At 37.9% G+C, this 23,838-nt stretch overlaps 2 protein-coding genes and 1 non-coding gene across 3 annotated transcripts; 2 read left to right on the top strand and 1 right to left on the bottom strand.

Annotated features, from left to right (window-relative positions):
- Positions 1-231: 231 nt before the first annotated feature.
- Positions 232-1,962, top strand: LOC122311122 (short-chain dehydrogenase reductase ATA1). The gene is made up of 2 exons (XM_043125527.1): positions 232-350; positions 853-1,962. Exons 1-2 carry the CDS (start codon positions 295-297, stop codon positions 1,664-1,666), a joined length of 870 nt encoding a protein of 289 aa, XP_042981461.1. The 5' UTR covers positions 232-294; the 3' UTR covers positions 1,667-1,962.
- A 216-nt stretch (positions 1,963-2,178) lies between these two features.
- Positions 2,179-13,871, bottom strand: LOC122311121 (eukaryotic translation initiation factor 3 subunit I-like). The gene is made up of 8 exons (XM_043125526.1): positions 13,542-13,871; positions 13,193-13,408; positions 12,790-12,917; positions 12,370-12,489; positions 12,164-12,253; positions 3,619-3,705; positions 3,457-3,536; positions 2,179-2,464 (listed from the first exon to the last, which is right to left on the bottom strand). The coding sequence occupies exons 1-8, from the start codon at positions 13,723-13,725 to the stop codon at positions 2,389-2,391; spliced, it is 981 nt and encodes a 326-aa protein (XP_042981460.1). The 5' UTR covers positions 13,726-13,871; the 3' UTR covers positions 2,179-2,388.
- Positions 13,872-23,514: 9,643 nt separating this feature from the next.
- LOC122312067 lies at positions 23,515-23,621 on the top strand. The gene has a single exon (XR_006242981.1). It is a non-coding gene; the product is annotated as a small nucleolar RNA R71 (small nucleolar RNA).
- The last annotated feature ends 217 nt before the right edge of the window (positions 23,622-23,838 follow it).

Consider the following 23,838-nt stretch of genomic DNA (forward strand, 5'->3'; position numbering starts at 1 on the left):
ATCCCAAGTGGAGACTGGAGGCATCACACCTTTTCTTTCATTTCTTTGTATAATCTTATTTTTCATAAAATAATAACATGTAATGAATGCCTTCTTGCATGTAGCTTAATTGTAGTTAGGAAGTAGTTGTAGAAAATGAAAATAGCGTGCAAGAGTAAAGAAGCTACCTCCTAAAAAGCACCTCCACCATTTTTTGGTAGCATCTCCTAAATCTACAAATATTATCTGATCTGTACAGCAGATGAACTAGCCTTATATAGCATCATCAAATCGCTAAGATATTCTAGGAATGAAATGGAGCCAGATTCTCACATGTATGATCATGACTTGCAGAGGATGTCCACAAAGAGGTTTGTCCCCACTGATTACTAGGATAGCCTAGTAGAAATTAATGTATTTTGATATTTTTCTTGACAAGTTTCCTTAAAGGAAAACTGAAATGGCAGTGAAAGAATGTCGGAAATTTTTTAGTCAATGATCTTAATGTTTGATAAGCTGTAAAACGAAATTTAGCCACAAGAAGCATAGGAAAAGATGGTTGAATATCTTCAAAACAAGTCCATTTACTTATGAATCTAGTGCTGTATAATGTGCGGCTTAGACTCGTTGGTGAATCATTCTGTAAAGGTCCAGACTGGTTTCTATTTATTTTACAAGAATATTCAGGGAGCCTGATTGCTCTATTAACACACATCTCTCTCCCTCTCACACACACACACACACACACGACCGCATTGTAATCTAAGGAAACTGCCTTTAATTTCCAACTTGACATGATTGTTAGGCCATCAGGATTGAGTGAAATTTCAACTTTATATTGTCCTCCACGCATGCATGCTTAAACTTTGTCAGGTTGATGGGCAAAGTTGCAGTTATAACTGGCGGTGCAAGAGGAATTGGAGCTGCCACAGCAAAATTGTTTGCACAAAGTGGTGCCTATGTTATAATTGCTGACATACTCGACGAGCTTGGGGCAAAACTAGCCAATTTAATAGGAGGCCGATACATACACTGCAACGTGGCTAAGGAAGCCGACGTGGAATCAGCAATCCAACTGGCACTGACTTGGAAAGGCCGACTAGATATCATGTTCAACAATGCCGGGATTGCAGGCCCGGGTGGAAGCATTACCAATCTTGACATGGACCAGGTCAAAAGTCTGCTCTCAGTTAATCTGCATGGAGTCTTACACGGGATGAAACATGCTGCACAAGCAATGATCAAATGCCAAAATGGTGGGAGCATCATATGCACATCGAGCTCGGCAGCCATCATGGGAGGATTAGCTGGACACGCCTATACATTGTCAAAGGAGGCGATCATTGGATTGATGAGAAGTGCTGCATGTGAGTTGGGGGCGCATGGAATTCGAGTGAACTGCATTTCCCCACATGGGGTTCCTTCAGAGATGCTTGTCAGTAGCTTTAGAGAGTTTCTTGGGGATGTGAGGCCTGAGGAAGTTAGTAGGATTGTGAGTGAGACGGGGAGTTTATTGCGGGGGAGAGGTGCAAGTACAGAAGACGTGGCTCGAGCTGCACTTTTCCTGGCTAGTGGGGATGCTGGATTCATCACAGCACATAATCTTGTTCTTGATGGGGGATATACTTCTGCTAGCAGTAACATGAGTTTCATATACAAATACGAAGAAAAAGAGAGACGCAAATAGATTAACTCAATAAAGGCACGATTTTTATCTTCTACTCTGTCCAGAATGTTACTGGTGGTAAATAAGTGGCATTGATGACATATTGACATCCATCGTTTATGCTATTCATATATATCCGATGAGGTTTCCATATCGGTTTTTGTTTTTTTTTTGTTTTTTAATACCTTAGCAACAGGACAGGAAGTGATGGGTGTGTTAATCACTCACATAGATGCCCAATCTATAAGACATGGTAAGCTAGCAGTGTGCTTTCCCAGAAGGATAGGGTTTTGTTCCAGTTTCTGAGGAGTTCCTATGACGGTTCCAGGAAAGGGAGAAAACTACAAAATTGAGCGATCCACCATTCTTTAGTGAGTACTGCAATTTGGATTAGTTGATAAGAACATTTCCAGATTGAACACCACATATATTCAAGTAAATAAAATTTGGCACCAACCAAAACTAAAATTTAAAATGCCGCCTTAAAAATGCTAAAATGTTACAAAATGGAAATATCAAAGAGAACTTGCAAGTAGTAAACTTATGATCTTGTTAGAGTGCATTGAAAATGATGGTGATCCACATAAATTGTAACTTAAATCTTGTACAAAATTGTCTCCCAACAAGCAAAATAGCAACACTCACTCCAGAAATAATGACCAAAACAACTAAGGAGTAACAAAAATAAAAGCTCGCTTTCAATAAGCTCCAAAGCTCCATTCTAAACTTCATAAGCTCAAAATCTAGATCTTGATGTTGAAGTAATCTGAGTCGAAGTGATGCAATCGTACATAACCATCTTCACCGCCGCTTGAGAAACTATTGAGAGAAGAAAAAAAATATATATGTATATATATATCAATTGGGTAAGAGCGACAAAATTAAAATTGCAAGTCCACACACACCATGCAATTTGAATTACTACAAGACTCCGTCACATAAGAAAATGTTGATTTGAACAGATTACAAAGAGCTGCAAGTGTAGACTAATAAAAGCACTAACAGGATAAATAGAATATGCCTTGATTTCAAGTGAGCAATTGCATACATCTGATTTCAATGAACAGTTAAAAAATAAAGCAGCAAAATGGGAAAAAGGGAAGTCATTAACAAACTAAAGTGGATGAAAAAATCAATAGATGGATGCATGCCATTTCTCATACAAATGAAACGGAGAATACGATTTAACTCCAATTCCTTCACTAGTGAGCCAAAACTACCATCCACGACCTCTCTTCCATTGATGATTCCAGTATAACAACCAACAAACCATTACCGACTTCAATTAACATCCAACAGCCTACGTTACCCCCCAGTTAAGACCCTATACAGGCTAATATTTGTCTAGCCAAACTCATCAAATATCATCATAAGTTTATACACCAATATCCCAGCATCTAAACATAAAATTATTTAAGGTAAAGAAAGAAATTATGGTCCTTTTTCATTAAATAATGTTTCAATCTGGTCCTAATCTTCCAAATGCAGTTAGGACCTTTCCAAAAATAAAAAATCTTCTAAATGCGGTAACGTCACCCTTCAAATTCAGCATCTTTCAATGTACTCCATGTGTCTTTAGCCATTTAAACCAAGTTAATGAAATTAGTCACATACAAATGATATAATCCTTCAAACAGATAAATCTCTAACTAAAGTTTAAAAAAGAGCTTAGCAAGTAAATTGAAAAACTTTACTTGCAAATATATAGTGAATGGCTTTGGATGCATATCCTTTTCTGGGCCAAGGGCATGACAAGGACCAATTGCTGAACAATTTAGGACAATTTGCTGAAGAGAACATAAAAACTATACCTTTTCCCGTCTGGGTTGAAAGCCAATGCATTTATTGGTCCAAAATGTCCTTTCACACCTCCAATTTCTTCTTGAAGAATCTAAGCAAATTAAAATGAAAGAACGTCACATACTTAAGAAATCAAAGTAGCCAGACCTATATTTTACTGAAGAATGATTTACCTTGTCAAAGAATTTGGCCTCAAATTTCCCAGCACGATGATCAGTCGTTGTGACATTTGATGCATCTTGACCACCTCCAAGAACCACCTAGAAAGTACAAAAAAATATTTGAGTTGATCAAATGATGTATATGCCTAAATAGAAGATTAGGTGAACTTTTAAGTCAGTGGGACAGATTTAAATTGAAATTTCAATATCAGGTTGCCTATTTTGACAAGGGCCATTAATTGGGATGGAAAAGCATGTATAATGCTGCATATACCCTGTCACAGTTGTCTTCCATAAGAAACATTTTTGTCATTTTATGTTTTTTCCATCAGAGTTAATGACTATTTTGGATGGAAGGGGCAAACAGTACTGAAATTTCAAAGGATTCAAGTTGCAATAAGTCAAAGTGTCATCCCAAGAAATATAAACGAATCAAGCAAAAGGAATGGCTTAAAATGTATAGGAACTTAAAATTGATGTCTTCTGCCCAAAGAACTAAATTTGTTTTCCATAATTGCTGAAGTAATTAATGCTTCAAAGCTAGAAAACATTTTGACACTGATAGTAAAGTTCCCTTTCCTCACCCGTCCCAACATCGCACAAAAGTAAACTTTTCATGTGTGCATGCAGTTGCCTTGAACCATGACAACAACCTACACTAGGTTAATGACTCATAACCCCTATACAATCAAGTGACAGAGACTTAACCTCAGAGTACCATAAAGTCATTTGCATCTGCATAGTTAAAGATAAAATTTTACCTAGCGACAAAATTCAAAATCACTCGAGAGTTAAATATTCAGAGCTACCTTAAAATTCCACAAAACCAGTTCCATTACCGAAATGACATGATTTAGACCCAAGGTCAAAGTTCAAAATTTTAATTTCAAACTTCCCCTAGAATTGAAAACAAACTTGAAAACTCAACTGAACAATTGGATATGTCAATCTTGTATAGAAACCATAGGTATATGGTGTCATGGTTGCAGAGTGGTTTAAGCTTTGTCCTCATAACAAGACCTTTGATCTTTTTTGTTTTTGTTTTTGGTTGGGGGGGGGGGGGGGGGGGGGGGGGGGGGGGGGTTTTCCTTGAAATGAAACTGAAGCTAGTACAAAACCAATCTAGGTGGACCAGAAGTTCATTTAATCTACCTGCCACCACAATCTATATCGTCAAAACGAATTCTATATCTAGAAAAAGGGAGGATGGAATTGATGGTATTACTTACTCACATCCAATCTATTTAAAAGCTGATGCATTTACATTCAAATTGCATATCAGTTCTAGGCTCTGATCTGAGAACAAAGCACTCTCTCGACACCTTTCCTTCAGTAAAGGTCTATAGGATACCATACCCATAAAAATGAGCAGCCCTTTCTAAACATAAACATCCAAGAGACCCCAGATGAGCATCCTTGATAAAGTATTGCACCTCTAGACTCTAGTGACAGCATACAGCCTCATTTCAAAAATGTGAAGGAAAAGAATAAATGAGATCATTATTACCATAAAACCTACGAAAGGAGAAAGTGGTTCTGTACAAGAAAAATCCAAATACTTCAGATAGTTTAGAATCCAAGGACTAAATTTTGTGAAACTATCTGAAGAATTTGGATTTTTCTTGTACAAAACCCCGCCCAACAATTAGATAGTTTAGAATCCAAGGGCTTGAGCCACCCTTCCTCGGCATCATTAAGAGCCCTGCCGGAACCCTTACTGGCACAGAAAGAGTCGTTGGTTGCCGTTGATCATCATGGTGTGGCCTCAATAGTCACCTCAACGAGAGGAAATGGAGGGAGAGCTGGTAGGGGAAGCGAAGGAGGCGGATGAGACTTCATTGAGGGGGGTTTCTTCGAGGGAGCTAGTCCCATGGGCACTGAAGGTTATGAGGAGCAATTTAAGGCCCTTTTAGTGGCAATCGAAGCAGGTAGATCAACAGCTATGAAGTCAGCAGTTAAAAAAGATAGAGAGCAGAAAAGATTGGCATGCACCATTAATTATGACAATAAGGAAGGTAGTGTTGGGTGGGAAAGGGTGAAGGAGCGGGGGAGCTGTTTACCTCATGCATCCTAAAATTTTATTGTGGAATGTTAGGGGGGATCAACGACATCAATAAGCGACTTCGCACCCGATCCCTTCTTCGTAGTTGGAAAGTGGATATTGTTTGTTTTCAAGAGACCAAACTGCATTATGTTGACAGATATATTATTTGTAGCTTATGGGGCTGTTCGTTTGTGGGATGGACCTATTTGGCCTCCTTGGGGGCCTCAGGTGGGGTGTTGTTGATGTGGGATAGGAGAGTGGTGGAACTAGTAAAGGTTTGCTGTGGGAATTATTCTATTGCGGGGGTATTTCAAGAACATTGAGGATGGGTGGGAGTGGGCTCTTACGGGAGTGTATGGGCCTAATGTTGATAGTGGCAGAAGTTATTTGTGGGAGGAATTGGCGGGTTTGTATTCTTTATGGGAACTCCCTTGGGTAGTGTGTGTTCGTTTCCCTTGTGAGAGGGAGGGGGCTTCCTCTTTGACAATGGCGATGGAGGATTTCTCGGAGCTGATCTTTGATCTTAATTTGATTGATCGCCCTTGCATTTGGTTGTGGGGGTGGGGGTGGGGGGTGGGGGGATTACGTGGTCCAATAGTAGAGGGGGGTCAAGGTTGGATAGATTTCTAATCTCTACTTTTTGGGAGTCTCAGTATCTAGATTTATGTCAAAAGCGATTGCCTCGGGTTTGCTTAGATCATTTTCCCATTATGTTAGACTGTAGGGGCATTCGGGGGGTTTAACATTATTTCAAATTTGAGAATGGAGCTTTAATCGACTGATTTCGTGGAGAGGGTGAGGAATTGGTGGGCCTCTTATTCATTCCATGGCACATCCAGTTTCAAGGTGGCTAACAAATTAAAAGCTCTTAAGCTGGAATTAAAGCGGTGGAATATTGAGGTTTTTAGACACACGGATGAGCAAAAGAGTCTTATCTGGGAGGAGTTGAATTCTCTAGAAGCAGGGGGGCTAATGAGGGGAACTTTTTGAGGAAGGTTGAGGTGGTGGTGGAGATAGAGAGGGTTTGGTTGTCGGAAGAAATCTCTTGGAGACAAAAATCTAGAATGTTATGGTTGAAGGAGGGAGACAAATGTACTAAGTTCTTCCACAAAATGGCTAACTCACATAGGCGGAACAATGTTATAGAGGGTATCCAATCGAGAGAGACAATCTATCAAGCAACAGAGGATGTTCAAGAACATATAGTGAGTTACTATGAGGAGCTACTTAAAGAGTCGGCGAGATGGCGCCCCGAATTGGATGGTTTGTCTTTTGACCAGCTAGATGATAGTATTGCTAGGTGGTTGGAGAGACCATTTGAGGAGGAGGAAGTGCATCAAGTGGTGAGTAGTATGTGTAAAGACAAAGCCCCGGGCCCTGATGGTTTTTCTATGATTTTCTTTCAAGAGTGTTGGGATGTGGTGAAGGATGATGTGATTCAGGCTTTTCAAGAGATTCATTTTTGTCACAAGTTTGAGAAATCTCTTAATGCTGCTTTTATCGCTCTCATTCCAAAAATCATGGACTTAAAAAGATTTTCAACCAACAAGTTTGGTAGGAGGGACTTATAAAATCATTTCTAAGGTGCTAGCTAGTTGTATGAGTTTGGTGATGGATAATATAATCTCCAAACCTCAGAATGCATTTGTTCGGAGCTGTCTAATTACGGATTCAGTTTTGATAGCGAACGAGTGCTTGGACAGCCAGTTGAGTGATAGTGCCCCGGGAGTCCTTTGCAAGCTGGATATAGAGAAGGCTTATGACCATGTGTGCTGGGATTTTTTGCTCTATATGTTAAGGAGATGCTGATTTGGTGACAGGTGGTGTGGTTGGGTTAAACATTGTGTATCCACTGCTTGGTTCTCCGTGCTAGTCATAGGGAACCTTGTGGATTTTTTCAGAGTTCTAGGGGTTTGAGACAAGGTGATCCGTTATCTCATTTTCTTTTTATTGTTGTAATGGAGGCATTGAGTTGAATGTTGGAAGCTGCAGTAAGGGGTCGGTTCTTGGCCAGTTTTTCGGCAGGAAATAATAGTAATGGGTTATCTATCACCCATTTATTGTATGCGAATGATACGTTAATTTTCTCTGATGCGGACAGCGGACAACTTAAAGCTTTAAGAGCTGTACTGATGTGTTTTGATGCGGTTTCGGGTCTCAAGGTAAACTTGGGAAAGTTGGAATTGGTCCCGGTGGGGGAGGTGGAGAATATAGATCACCTAGCTGATTTGTTGGGTTGTAAAGTGGCAGCTCTTCCTTTGAGTTATCTTGGACTTCCCTTGGGAGCCTCTTTTAAAGCAAATTCTATTTGGGACAGGGTGGTAGAGAAGGTAGAAAAAAGATTGGCGGGTTGGAAGCGGCTTTACCTTTCAAAAGGTGGGAGAGTAACTCTTATCAAAAGTACCCTTTCAAACCTTCCCACTTACTATCTCTCTCTTTTTCGTTTACCGGTGGGGGTGGCCAATTGGATTGAAAAACTCTTTTGAGAGTTCTTGTGGGGTGGTTTGGGTGAGGAACACAAATTTCATCTTGTGGGGTGGCCTAAGGTGAGATGGGAGGTTTGGGAGAGAAGAATATGCACACTTTCAACAAGCTTTATTAGGAAAGTGGTTGGGGATATTTCAATCGGAAGAGGATTCGTTGTGGAGAATGGTAGTGGAGGGGAAGTACGGATGTGATTGGGGGGGTTGGAGCTCTAAGGAGGGTAGGGGGACTTATGGGGTGAGTCTTTGGAAGTTTATTAGGAAGGGGTGGAAGGTGTTTGCAACACACCAATTTTGAGGTTGGTGAGGGATCAAGAACTAGCTTCTGGTTTGATGAATGGAATGGAGAGAGAGCTCTATCTGCTACTTTTCCAAGAGTGTAAAGATTAGCCGAAAATCAACAGGTGGCCGTTTCAGATGTGCTGTGTCGTGCTAACGGCATAGTGCATTGGAATCTATCTTTTTCCAGAAATGGGCAAGATTGGGAAGTGGAGGAGTTAGTAGGTTTCTACACTTTTCTTTACTCCATGAAGATAGGAGGGCATGGGAGAGATAAAATGCTGTGGAACAATCGGGGAACAAAATTTTTTCTGTCAAATCATTTTATAAGGTGTTGCAAGACCAGCTTATGAGTTCCCCTGCAAGACCACCAGAATTGTTCCCTTGGAAGAGTACATGGAGGGTTCCAGTGCCATCGAAAGTTGCATTTTTTGCCTGGACTGCAGCTTTGGGTAAGATTTTGACAGCTGACAATTTAAGGAAAATGGGGATGATTGTGTTGGAATGATGCTATCTATGCAAGAAGAATGGCAAAACGACTGATCATATTTTTCTGCATTGCGAAGTGGCAAGGGTGCTTTGGGATGGCATCATATGTAGGGCTGGGTTGAAGTGGGTCATGCCCAAGAGGGTGGTGGATCTCTTAGCTGGTTGGAAGAGGCACCATCAAAGTTCACAGCTGGCTGTGATGTGGAGGATGATCCCTTTGTGTTTACTGTCGTGCCTATGGATGGAAAGAAATGAGAGATGCTTCAACAACAAGGAGAGAACAGTGGGGGAAATCTGGAATTTTTTTGTTTTTTCTTTGGTCCAATGGATTTTGGCTATTGTACTAAAGGGAGAGTTTTTGATTTCCTTTCAGCTTGCTAGAGTGTAATTAGGTGTCTCTTTTGTATACCTCCTGTGTACATGGGTTTTGCTTAGTTGCATTTGATCAATAAAGTTTATTACTTATCAAAAAAATAAATTTTGTGAAATATTTAGGAGCCCCTTAAAAAGGCCGCACTTATTGGGCAAAGCTTTTCTGGACCCTCAATCAGTGTGTGTGATATGATGCTACCTATCATTATGCCCCACCAAGAAACATGACAAACAGTAACATCTTACGCATTCCCCATGAAATTCAACATCTTAAACTCAATCTAGACCGCTACAAGACATAGATTCTTTGCTTAAAGCCACTAATGTCTTTTTATGCTTTTATTTCAGTTTCTTTTATTTTCTACGTGGCTAAGTAGGACAAGCACTACCATCTAAATTGACCAGGTTGCTTTATCCAACTTAAAAATTCATTCAAACACCCGAATTCCAGCCAAATCATATCACATTCAAAATGATTTTGTAGATAATAAGTGCTACTAAACGTTTCCCCTTCACAATCAAAATAAACCTTAATAAAGTCTGCTTTGGCAATGAAATAACTGATTGGAACATATATAATAACCCATGTAAAATATAAACTAAAACCTCTAGGAGCACCAAGTGATAGAGAGATTAATGGGAGAGAGAGCACATTTCCAAGATTAAAGGTAACATAAAAATTTAATTAATCTACATTGGCTCTCTATCAGCCTAATATATTCATGTACATTATAAAAAAACTGTATTCATATAGGTTGGTTCTCGATCCATCCCCAAAATTACATCGAACCTGGTCATATCAAGCACGACCAAATCCACAAGGAACCTCCCTTGAATTTCTAATGGTCAGTTTTGAAGCACAGAATTGCAAATGATACACTCCCGTGGGTGTAGCAAGGGATAATGAACATTTAAGCATCTCAGGTGTTCTCCCATCCAAACAGGCATTGGAACAAGAAGTGAGCGCTATGATGATACAAGAAGCTTAAGGGCACAGTGTTGAAGGATAAAATCTCGGGGGGTCCAACTAAAATAAAAGCTGTAGTGAGGAAATGATGCTAGAAGCTTCCCTTCCTGGGACACACTTGGCACAACAAAGAGAAGTTTGTAGGGGGTATTGGTACTCTAATGACAAAGTTATCCCAGAAGAATGAGTAGTTAGTATGGCTCAACAATTGTGAGAAGAGCTTCCAGAAGTTGAACAAGAGACTTGTGACAGCAGCGTTCTCACAACTCCCACAAGTACCAGTGTACTTTTTTTATTTACAGTGAAGCCTATAAAAAATGAATGGGTTGAGTATGATTGCAATTTTATTTATAGAAAACTGTTTTGATTAGTCTAGTATAGAACTTATTCATGGATAGCCATTTGAACTTATCAAAAAATAAATGGATAGCCCATTTAATGAATCCCCATATTATGAAGATTGTGAATGTAAACAAATTGAAAGTAGGCTTCCACATAGGATGATATGTATAAGTAATGAGTATATATGTTAATGATGAATGAAAAATAAGGAAAGGAGAAAAAAGAAATGAAAGAAGAGGAAAAAGTAAGAAAGGAAAGTGAGTGACTATTTGACTGAATTCAGGTATGCTAACGATTTCTAACTGAGCCATTTGACTATTAAGGATTTACTGTACCAGAGGTTGAGGGGCAGATGGCAATGCTAGGAATAATGCACCAAGTTTATTGAGTGATGTCCATTTCTTGTTTTCTCAATTCCACCTGAGGCCTTGGGTTGGAACTATGATCTTTAAGATCGCCAACCCTCACATGTGGTGTAATTGTGTTGGCCATTTAGGGCCCGTTTGGATACTTAGAATATCTCAATATATATGTGAATAGTAGTGAAATGGTTTGAGTTAAGATGTTTTATTGGGTTTTGGGAAGAAAGAGAGAGAAAAAAAGTTGAATAAAAATATTATAAAATTGAAAAATTGTTTGAATATAACTTTTTAATATAATTTTTTTTGAAATTTGAAAAGTTTGCTTTTTGTGTTTTGTTTGGGAGTTTGGGAAAGTTGTAATGATTAGGTAATAATTAGATGAAAAAGCTGCAAAAGCATCTATTGGAATATTTCAGAAAATTTTTTTAAGTAAGAAAGCAACATCCTAGTTTAAATGATATAGCCATTCGGTCCAACAAACATATGACAGCTTAAATATTGCCCCATGCCCAAACTACCCATTATCTTTTATTATATTTGGTCTTTATTTTTTTATAACTATTATTATATTTGGTATTTATTTCAGAAAGTTAGCCTAAATAGGAAAGTTATAAAACTAACGTGCACTATTTTTATCAAGAGGACAAATGAATTTTGAAATCTGAAAAAAGAATAAGGGTCAGGAAAAGTATATACCGGATATTATGCTCCTATATGCTAAATTTATAACAAATATTTCTCCTGCACTTCAGTTGACAATCTCTTGGATCAAATATGACATTTGTTTATGTCATCTGTCTGTCCATGAAAATTATCTTACAAGAAAGTACTGGAAAGAGCAAGTTTTGATTTAAAACTTGGCAGAGACACAAATATGCCGATGTATAACTAATAATTCTAGGTGAAGTAACAACTGTCAAAAATTCTTTCTAAAAATGTGCACCTTCATAGTTTCAGAACCCATGTGCTTGGAAAAAAAGAAGGAACAAAAAGTATTGATCACATTTCACAGGATATGTTTGGGGAAGATGCTAACTAGAAACTCAACTGCATGATAGGGAAGTTATTTTCATAAACAAAAAAGAAACCTTAAACTTTAAATACAAAGTTGCACCCCGTCATGCTCAGCAAACATATGTAAAGGTCACTTCAAGTCACTTTCAACAACAATAAATCATAATGGATAGACGTATGATATTAGAATCAAGAAATTACATACATGATCAAGGAGTGGAGACATAGCAACCGCATTGACTGGACGTTCTGTCACGTAAGTCTTGATAAGAGTCAAAGTTCTGGCGTCCCATAGCTAAAATATTTGAAAAAAAAAAAAAAAAAAAAGGCGCAAAACAATAGATAGTAAAACTTCATACAGAAAAACATCTGAAATATAATCAATAACCCAAAAAATATAATTGTCAGTACCTTAGCAGATTTATCAAGAGATCCAGTGAGGAAATGTGAACCATCTGTAGATTTTGACAGTGCTGTTATCGTCTTTTTGTGGCCTGATTCCTTGTCTGACTCTTTAAGAAGTTTTCCAGTCTACACTTTTGATAAAAAGCAAACATAAAAATAAATAAATGTGAATCAATCAATTGATAAACATCAGCGAACACTGATGAGAAAGATGGAATGCCTAAGAAAAGCAAATTGAAACGTTAGTTCCGTTTTGAAGAATACCCAACTCAAGTTCCGTTTTGAAACATTACTTATTAAAAAAAAAAAAAATCTCCAACTCAACCCAAGAAATTTCCATACAGCCAACACAGACTGAAAATCAAAGCATCAGTTAACAATCTCAGTAAAGATATCAATGCAACCATTTAAAATTCAACCACTTACCTCAGAATCCCATATACGAACCACAGCATCCTCTCCAGCACTTATGATAGTCTTATTCAGAGGTCCCCAAACAGCTCTATTAATTCTTCCCTGAGGGCCCTTGATGGTGAGCACAGATTCACCCGTCTCTGCAAAATAAAACGGCGGACGATTTTAAATTGGCATATTAATATTAAAGCCTCCGAGAATCTTACTATACAGATACACAAAATTTATTCTAACTTCTTTATTCAAAGCAAAACAGCTGAGAAGGAAAAGTAGCCAAAATTTAAAGACTAAACTTAAAAACCAGCAACAGAGGGATAAGAATAAAAATTATTACAGAATGCAAAGTAAAGATTTCAGAATAAACGAAATTGTATAGCATATTTATCTAACTTATCAAACTGAAAATTAAGCTTACGGTCACTGGGGTCTCTGGAGATCTGTTTGACGTGAATAGCTGAAGGGGAATCCATGAAAGGATCGGTGGTAATCACGGCGAGCTTATCGCCGACGGCAAGGTCCACAGCCCTAGCGGGAGAACCGAAATTAAACGAGTACAATTGCTCCCCCGTCTGCACATTCCATAGCTTCACACTCTGATCCGCACTACCCGTAATCAGTCTCATAGAATCTCCTATATTAAAAAGAATGCACAAATATTTAGTTGAGAAAAACAACAGAACTCGATTAAAAAAAAAAATAGAAACCAAAAGTATAGAATGAATAAACGAGAAGCGTTAATAAGAAAGAGAGAGGGAGGGGCTTACTTGAGACGTCGCAGCACCAAACAGCGCCGTTGTGGCCGCGGTAGGTGCCGAGGCGCTCGCCATTGTCGGCAAACCAGACGGTGGGTGTGTGGTCCTTCGCACAAGAAAATAATAGGTCTCCGTCGCGGTTGTATTTGAGAAATGTCAAAGGCCTCTCATGGCCTTTCATCAAGATGGGTCTCATGGCTATTGTTTTCTTCCTTTCACGCAGATATCGCCGGCTTACGGAGTTGGACGAGAAAGAGAAATGCTCAACCCCTCAACTAGGGTTTATAAAATCAGTCCCTCGTCTGGGCGGATGAGGCATCAACATAACGTTGAGTTAAAATGTTTCATCGACGTTTTAAAAAGGAATGATAGAAAGTTTAAATAAAAATACTAAGGTAAAAATTTTGTTAAATATAATTTTTAGTGATGTTATATATAGTATTAAAATATGTAAATTTTATATATTTTCTTAAAAGAAAGTGAAGCCTATTGTTAAAAAAATGATTATTTTACGTGGATCTCAAATTTATTTATATTTTGTAAAAAGGGTGGGAGGTATGTATACATAAGACTATAAATATTATTTTTTTATAATATTTTATTATTATTATTTTTTTTGTTTTGAAATTTAAAAATGTTATTATTATTTTTACTTTGAAGTTTAAAAAAGTTTAGAAAACATTTTATATCTAAGTGATATATTAGAAAGAAATTGTAAGAAGTTTTGTGGATTTCTTATATCATCTCATTACCAGAATGTTTAGGATTGTAGTAACATTCCGACTCTCTATGGGAGCCTGCCATGTCAGCCTCGCTATCCTTACCTGATCAAGTTATTATTTTTCATAAAGAGATTTTATTTATAAACTAACATATGATATGTTAGATTTGTTTTATAATAAAAACAAATGCACAATATAATATCATATCAAGGCAAGTCAATTTATGAGTTTATTTTGTATATTTTATGAATAACTTCCAGCAACCAGTAACAAGCTCTTAATACAATACAAAGAACCAATTACATACTAGCATCTACAATCACTCTATTTGAAATAAAATTAGGATGAGTGCCACCATGTAGTATCTTCAATCCTTTTTGCATGTTGAGCTAATAAATGTGCTACTTCATTACCCCGCATTTCCACATGAATAACCTTAAAATTCTAAGAACATTGTAGGAGATGCTGAATTTCCATTATCAAAGGGCCCTGGGAAGTACAATTAGATTCATGGGACTTTATAGCTTCAACAACTAAAAAAAAATCCCCTTCTAATATTAAACCACAATAGCTCAAATGTAAAATTATCTGTAAATCTCTCAAAGGAGTTAAAGCTTCTATGTCAGCCATAGTAAAAACCTCCCATTTTCTTTCTACTTAAAGCAAACAAAACATAACCTATATCATGTCTTAGAATTGTTCCCACACCTCATAGCATCAAGATCTAGAAATAGAGTCTCATCGAAACTCAATTTAACTTTACCTTGTGGTGAAGACTTCCACATAGGGTAATGGGGCCCTGCACCTCGCCATCTCACCCCTGTCTGCACCACCCCTGCCTGGGAGGGCTCCTAGTAGGAGGGGAGCAGGTTGGGCCCAACCTTGGTCCATTTTACCCTCGCTTCGCTCCATTTATATATGTATACATACATACATACATATATGGAATCTTTGACTTTGCCATAGTTGAAATTACAAAATCGACATTGGGAATCATGGGACCTTCTGCAAAACGACGTTGTTTTACTTAATACTTAAAACTACCCCAACTCAATCCCTCACCTCCCTCACTCTCAAATCTCTCTCTTCTCTATCTCACTCTTGTCTTACATATCTACCCTCTCTCTCACTCTCAGTCGCATGTTGTCACCATCGTCGCCTGAAGTTAGCTACATCTCCCTCATCGTTACTGTAAGGATCCCAACTCTTGAATTTTTTTTATTTATTTAAGTTATGAGGATGGAATCAATTTGAGGATTTGGAGAATGAGATTTTGATTTGTGTATTGTGGAAACTAAGTTGTATGAAAAATTTATGTGTAAATTTAGGGTTTCGAATTGAAATCCTAAATTGATTTAAAGGGAAACCAACTCATATTTTGGATGTTGGGGACTTTGAGGAGGCTGACGAGGATAAGGGTGGTGAACAACATGGACTCGGTAATCATTCTTAATTCATTGATTTGCTCTTGTTACTATTTCAATTTATTTATATTTATGTAACCAGTGTTAATTTCAAATTTAATTGATGAATGGACAACTATGATACATGAGGCTATGTCTACATCGGTCACAATATGACTTCGTTTGTATTGGACCCACCATTGCCATTGGTTTCCATAGTTTGCTCTTAATTATTTTTTGTATTTATACAATGTTTTGTAATTTTAAATGTTTTATTTTATTTTTTTCAATTTTTATAGTCTCACTATCATATATCCAACCATAATCCCAATGATCTCATCTTGATTTCAATCTCATATTGGTTAGTACTTTTAATATTTGTAATTTTTACATATCTAATTAATATTTGTATATATAATTTTTGTTTCTTATTTGTAATTCTAATTTATTTTCTTATTAATGTTTTAGGTTTTATAATCTCACATTTCACTCATTGCCCCCACCAACGTGAACAGTCCCAAATTCCAATATCAAGGTCAATGCCAAGTAATGGAAGTGAATTGTAATTTTGCTACAATTTGTTATTTAATTATTATTCATTTAAATTATGTGATAATTTGCAATATTTTTATATTAATTTGTGATAGTTTAAGATTTATTTGTGTTATTATAATAGCTTAGAATTATTAGTTACAACTTTTAAGTTATTAGTTTGTATTATTATATCTTAGATCATTCATTATTGTAAGTTTGATATTAGTATATATTGGAATGGAATCTGGGCCCAAAATGGCCCATAAACAAATTCTAGGCCATTTTTAAGCCTACAAATGTATTTTTTGCCATTTTTGGGCTAGGTGAGGTGATTGATAGATTAGGGGTTTGCCATCGCCCTCAGGATGAGGGTGCAGACCCACCCTACTTGCGCATTCCCCTACTTCCACATAAGGACACTTTCTTTGATCACTTCTACCTGAGTGTTTAAAAAAATTGAAATTTGCCACATATTCAACACAATTATCAACCACTTCCTAAAATGAACATGTTGCATTCTCAAACAAATAAAGATTTCTATATTTCCAAACACCCCAAGCAATAGTAAGAAAAGAGGAGATTAAAGACATATCCATTATGACGCCCCCATATTTCGCTTTGGATTTGGTGGACTCTGAAACATCTGGATATGCAACACAAGGTTACCTGCTCCCATTTATGACATATAAAGATGCAATGCACCCAACATGAATATAACAATATGCAATATTAATAGTGGATAATTTTTTTCTTTAAGCAATACTATGTACTAGAAGTAATATATCCCAAACACATAAGCATACTTCATAAAATCCACATAACAGATGATCAAAAGTTACAATATATGTCCAAAAGATCTGTAACATCACAAGTACTAGAAACATTGCTCCTTAAATACATGTAAAGACTAATAAAATATATTACGCTAGTCCTTTGAGTAGCTCATACAACTCGGCCAAGAAAGCCAAAATACTATTGATAAAACAGAGCATCGAAGTGATGAGCTCAGTGTCATTGCATTGCTACCTAATCAACCTTCTCTAGTAGACCCTATGTTGTATTTCCTAATCTTGGCTCATGATCTACCATTCTGGGTGAAAATGGTAGTTGAGACTATCAAGTGAGATTTGGTTACAAATCTTAGCAATTAACAAATAACTTTAACTAGCAGTGATAACGTCGTGTTTTGTACACCTTTGGGTTGGGTTCTCAACGGTCTGGATCTTTCATTTGCAGGCCTGCAATAAGGAAGAGGAAATCGAGGGAAGCGGCCTAGGTAACCTCTGATACTTAAGTGGTGATAATTTACCAAAGAGTACGAGAAGAGGGTGTGTGCAGAGTTTAGAGGGAAGTCTTGATTAGAGAAAAGTCGATCCCTTCACTTGAAGGTCAAGGGACCTTATATACCAAGCTCAAAGGGTCAGATGGCCATACTTGAAGGTCAAGGGACCTTATATACCAAGCTCGAAGGGTCAGATGGCCATACTTGAAGGTCAAGGGACCTTATATACCAAGCTCGAAGGGTCAGATGGCCATACTCTGCGGCATGGGGGGAAGGAAAATCCTCCTAGAGCTCCATCCGCCATACTGTCTTTAATGTAGTGTGGCCATTTGGGATCAGTTATTAATGCGGCGTGATTGTCTAGTGAACCCATTTAATGTGGCATGATCCTTTGTGTTGCTTTGAGTCTGGTCACATCCTCTTGGTGTGTTTCATTTTCCTTCCTCCTGCTTGGCTTCCCGTGCTTCCCCTGTAACGTCCCATCTTGGCCCAAATAGCTATATCCATTTTACATGGGTTCTGGGTTCTTATCAAACCACAGGGGTGGAGATGAGATCTTGCGGGTTTGGACTGGACCCTCATGGATTATTTGAGACACGGGAAACCTTTCTGATGTTGGGCTTAGGTTGGCCCTCGTGGGCCCTAGGCTTTCAATTAGATGAGAATTTATTTTGCCTCATTTTCAGCATTGCCAATTTTCCCTTTCATAGCCGAGTGAAAATGTTAGAGGTTCAATGAGTGCAAGTGTCCTATCTTGCTGTTCTCAAAGTTGTAACTGACACTCTGCAGGCTACCGTTCTGTCTTCTCCATAATGATGACTGTCAGTCACTTTCTCCTCTTCATGATTGTGTAGCCACGCGGGGCCTTTAAATCCTTCCTTCCAGCCATACTTGTAGCGTGTTGAGAACCTATAGCTTTTGTCACATACTCGTTGCTCTCCGTTTCTTCTCTCCTTTTTGCTCTTACTCCATTTCTCTTCCTTCGTTCGGTTTGATTCTTACTATCTAGATGACTACTCAGAAGTCTTCCAACCCTGCGAGTTCTGAGCACCGCCTTAAGGCTAGTTCATATGAGTCAAGGTATGCAAGCTACTCCTAGCTTTCCAAGGCCACTTCTGACTTTCTCCAGTTGCTGGCTTTGACATACCACATACCAAATTAGGTGGTTCTTGAAGTTCCTGGGCCACGTTAGAGGGCCATGAGTGTTGACTGTTCGGCGATGCTGGTTGCCCTATTTCCTAGCATGTTTTCTTGTGGATTGAGACTACCATTTCCTCGTCCAATTCGTGAAATCTTGCATCGCTTGGGATTGGCTCCCACTCAGCTTCATCGGAATGCTTGGCAGATTCTAATCTGTTGCTGTATCTTGTGGCATCGGGCTTTGCTAAGGTCTAACCCAGAGCATGCTGATCTTTCCTCGGCAACGGCGCCAAAAACTTGACCGGTGCAAAACTGCAAGTGCACAGTATCGTAGTTTTATAGTAAAGTAATAAGAAGAGTATCGTCCTCAGGGATTGGTACCTTACTCTTGCCAAATACCAAAATTATGCTAATCTCAATTCTATCTAGAGGAATCGCTAAGGTTTTTGTAGTAGCAAATAAAACTAGATCAACTCAAGAGAAATAAGCAAAGAAAGTAAAACTGATGTTTGAAGATCAAATTCAATAGGGAAGAAAACTTCTAGGAAATCGATTTCACCATAATTCTTCACTATGCTTTTCTCATCCAGCTAATTTAACTTAAACCTCTTTTGTCTATTAGCAAATCTCTAATTCATCCAAAAGCCTCTTTCGATAGTCCATTAGAATTGATTCTAGTTTATCAATTCACACAAGAGTATGCAAATTAAATAATCAAGAACGCAATAAGACCAATGATTTAATTACTACACAGGTTCATACAAGTCTTTCGATCTCTATACTTACCTATGCTGAAATATCCAAGATCTACCCTATGATTCCCTCTTTCGATAGCAAATCACAAGATTAATAATCATCTAATCAATGGCCAGTTAATTAGAAGCATTAAACTCAGAATAAATCAGATAAACAAAGAGAGAATTGCATTAAATTAGCATGGACAAACAAGCATAGTTTGGAAATAGGTTACATCGTTTTTCCTAGAATAAAGAAAATTTAGCTCATGCTAGAATTGGAATTCAACATAAACGAATTCACCATAATTGTTCTGAGAAGATGGGAAGAAGAAAATAAACACTGAAAAATCCTCCTTGCAGCCTCAACTGGTCGTCAAAAGCTCAAGGGAACGATTCAACGCCTTTCTCCCGTCCATGCTCGTGTATGAATCCAACGTACGTGCAATAAATTGGAATTCCGTCTCCAAAACAAATGATTTGAATCCCTCTAGCTATGTTTTTCTCTCCCAAAGAGTGTTCTCCAGTCAAAACTCGCGGCTCTAGAGTGAAAAATGGCTTTTATATGGTCCCACGGCGGAAAACCTAAAATCTGTCAAAATACGATGTTCGCTCGAGCGGGGTGTCGAGCGCGCGTCGAGCGTTCGACTCTGCCTGATTTCGCTCGAGCGTCCTATCGAGCGCACATCGAGCGTTCGACTCTGCCTGATTTCGCTCGAGCGGCCAATGTCTCTGCTCGAGCGAACTTGTAAAATCTGCAATATGAAATTTTGCAATCCATCAAATACCCTCAAACTTACAACTTTGTTTGTCCTCAAACAAAAAGAAAAACAAATGATAGTTTAGGCAATATCAACTCGACCCCAAAGAGAAGTATCATCATTCACCAAGCTTTTATGAATTTAGATTTCATCTCTAGTATCTTACTCTTTTAACATCAAAGATAGCAAGAAAATCAATCAAAAATTTTGCAATTTGTCAAGCAAGAGTTAGGCGTTTACTTCAACCTAAAGCTAAGACCTTGAGTGGGTGTGTGATATAGTCAATTTAACCTCAAACCACCTGCAAACTCAGATAAAAGTAGAACAACCAAAATCAGAAGAATTCTCTTAAAACTTAACCCCATAAGTCCAATTTTCAGAAATCCTCTCCACTAATGTAGTCAACACCAAAATCAAAGATCAAAAGGTCTTTATTAAGGTTGTAATGATAGGCCACAGGGTGAGGGTTAAGAAAGAACTGGATATGGGAAATTAAATCAAATTGGGAAAATACTTAGTGAAAAGAACATTAAAAGAGAAACTCACATGATTCAAATCATAGCTCTTTCTTGGCAATATGCTCATACTTGTGGCATTATTATTGCTGTAATCATTGATGTAATACCAACACTTCCCTTAACAAAATTTGAGGTAATTCACTTTCCGCTTGGCGACTTCTTTTTCTTTTCTTTTCTTTTCTCTTTTTTTTTTTTTTATATCACTTCCTTTCTTCTTCTTCTTTTTCTTTGATCGAATAGAGCAAACATAATACGTTTCATCATGAAACCAATTTTCTCTTTTAAATGTAACTCTCCACCAAAGTATTTTCTCAAACTATCAACGGTAGATTCATTGTTTTTCAGGCTTAGAGCGGGCATGGTTTATGTAGTTTAAAGAATCAATAAAGGCTCATGAAGGCTCAAGGGGGTTGACTATGGAAACACACCATGTAATGATGGCATGACATTTAGGACGGCTGGGAAAGCTTTTTGGTTATGCCAAAGAAATGCCTAGATCATTTCTCTAATATTTGGTCTCAACTAGGATTTCACCTCAAGGACCCATCAACGGATTCTAGAGCAAAGCAAAATCGAACCTCCCTCTTTCAATTAATTCAACTTCTTCTCTTCATAAGCAAAATGGAATAAGAGAAAAACGACTATGTGCTCAATTGTGTTCAAGGTCAAAGATTTAAACGAAAGTACCCACATAACTTCACTTGACATAAAAGAAATTTTTGAAAATTTTTCTCAAAACCATCTTCAATCACAAATTTCAGAGTCATAGAGAATTCAATCTTACTCCAATGCATGCTTGGTAAAAGAATCAAACAACCCATCAACAACCCAAAACTTAGAAAACAAGAGGATCAAATAATTATAGGAGTTTACACCCCCAAACTTAAACTAAACAATGTCCTCATTGTGATGCAAAAGTAAAAAGGATTGAAGAAATAAAGGAACTTCCCTGGTTTCATGGTGAACCTTCCGAGGTTTAAAAATTTTCCAGCTCTTTATTCTTGCTAAATACCTGCATCAAAAATTAATTTATTAAAACTTAAATAAATAAAGATAATAAAATAAATGAAAGAAATAAAGATAGATCTATGGGTTGCCTCCCATAAGCGCTTGTTTTAAAGTCTACAGCCAGACTTTTCAATCTTCCTCAATCGGGATCTCTAAGAGGAATAAGAGTACAGTTCCTCTCTACTTCATTGCTAAGTGATGTATCTTGCTGCAAGGCTCGTTCTAGGTGATTGGCTGGTGCATCTTCTTTAAAGGCCTTTTCTTCACATTGCTTAATGTCATCAATCCGAAAACAAGTGCTTGGCTCTTCTGGAATTCTCATGGCTTGGTAAATGTTGAACATAACTTCTTCCTTGTTCACTCTCAATGTTAACTCACCCTTTTGAACATCAATCAAAGCTCGTCCCGTGGCCAAGAATGGTCGACCAAGAATTAGTGGGACTTCTTCATCTTCTTCCATGTCTAACACCACAAAATCAGCAGGGAAGATAAATTTATCCACTTTTACCAATACGTCTTCTATGATTCCACGTGGATACTTGATGGACCGATCCGCTAGTTGCAAAGAAATTGTTGTAGGCTTCATCTCTTCAAGTCCTAATTTCCTGCAAACAGAAAGTGGCATAAGATTAATGTTAGCACCAAGATCACATAAAACTTTATCAAAAAATGAATTTCCAATAGTGCAAGGCAAAGTGAAACTCCCCGGATCTTTCAATTTTTGAGGCAATTTCTTTTGAAGAATAGCACTGCATTCTTCAGAAAGGTTCACTGTTTCAAACTCTTCCAATCTTCTCTTCTTGGAAATGATGTCCTTCAGGAATTTGACATAATTTGGCATTTGTTCCAAGGCATCTGCAAAAGGAATATTAATGTGAATTTTCTTAAAAATATCCAAAAATTTAGAAAATTGCTTATCTAGTTTTTGCTTTTGAAAACGCTGAGGGTAAGGAAGTGGAGGAGCAAGAATAGGAGGATTGTCAGGAAATGAAATTGTAGGAGCAAAGTCGGTCTCCTCTAGTGTATCATTGACAATCTCATCTTCTTCTACTTTATTCTTGCTTTGGCCAATGTTCACAGCTGTAGGGGTTGACTTGCTCTCCTTCAATGGTGACCTCTCTATTTCTTTTCCACTCCTAAGTGTGATGGCCTTGCATTGTTCCTTTGGATTCACTTCAGTGTTGCTGGGAAAAGCTCCTCTTTGTTGGGCATTGATGGTAGTGGCTAGTTGCCCAATTTGCACTTCAATATTCTTTATAGCGGCTCCCATATTGCTACAATGAGTCTCAATGTTGTCCAATCGTGAATCAGTCTTTTTAAACCTTGCATTGGTCTCCTGAACAAAGGAAACCATGGCATCCTCAAGTGACATCTTCCTCTCGCTTGGTTGGCTATCAAATCCGGGAGGATGTTGAGGTTGCAACACATTCTTGGTATTTCCATATGAAAGATTCTCATGATTTCTAAGCTCTGGATGATAGTAATTTGGCATAGGATTACCACGATAGTTGTAGTTCCGATTGTTGACATATTGAACTTGTTCTTGACTCGCCTCATTGTTTGGAACTATCATACTTGTTGATGCTACATATTCTGTACTTTGTGGTATCCTTTGTGTTGTCAAGGCTGAAATCTGATGAGATAGAGTAGCTACTTGAGCGGAAAGAGCTGCTATCGGCTCCAATTTATGAATTCCAGCTACCTTCTTAGCCAAAGTCCTCTCAGTTAGCCATTGATAGTTGTTTGAGGCCATTTCCTCCAAAAGTGCAGTAGCACCTTCAGCTGTCTTCGACATCAAAGTTCCACCAGAAGCAGCATCAACTATAGTTCGAGTTTGCCCATTTAACCCATTATAGAACATCTGAACTTGCAACCAATCTGGCAATCCATGTTGTGAGCAACGTCGAATCAAGTCCTTATACCTTTCCCATGCTTCATAGAGTGACTCAAAATCATTTTGCTTGAATTGGCCAATCTCACTCCTGAGTTGGGCTGTGTTGGCAGGAGGAAAGAATTTAGCAAGAAACCTCTCAGCCATGTCCTGCCAACTAACGATGCTTCCCGGTTGTAGAGATTGTAGCCAACCTCTAGCCTTGTCCCTCAAAGAGAAGGGAAACAATCTCAGTCTAATGGTGTCTTCAGTAACACCATTGATCTTCACAGTATCACAAATCTCCAAGAACATAGCCAGGTGAATATTGGGATCA

Source organism: Carya illinoinensis, chromosome 5 (genome assembly GCF_018687715.1).
Source record: "Carya illinoinensis cultivar Pawnee chromosome 5, C.illinoinensisPawnee_v1, whole genome shotgun sequence".
NCBI lineage: Eukaryota > Viridiplantae > Streptophyta > Magnoliopsida > Fagales > Juglandaceae > Carya > Carya illinoinensis.

Bases quoted from the DNA above. Each gene is read 5' to 3' on its own strand.
- LOC122311122 (XM_043125527.1), top strand. From the start codon at position 295: ATGGAGCCAGATTCTCACATGTATGATCATGACTTGCAGAGGATGTCC. The intron at 351-852 runs GTTTGTCCCCAC...AAACTTTGTCAG, and splicing joins CAGAGGATGTCCACAAAGAG to GTTGATGGGCAAAGTTGCAG.
- LOC122311121 (XM_043125526.1), bottom strand. From the start codon at position 13,725: ATGAGACCCATCTTGATGAAAGGCCATGAGAGGCCTTTGACATTTCTC. The intron at 12,254-12,369 runs GTACTGACAATT...CAAATATTTTAG, and splicing joins CTCTTGATAAATCTGCTAAG to CTATGGGACGCCAGAACTTT. The intron at 3,537-3,618 runs GTAAATCATTCT...TAATTTGCTTAG, and splicing joins AGGCCAAATTCTTTGACAAG to ATTCTTCAAGAAGAAATTGG.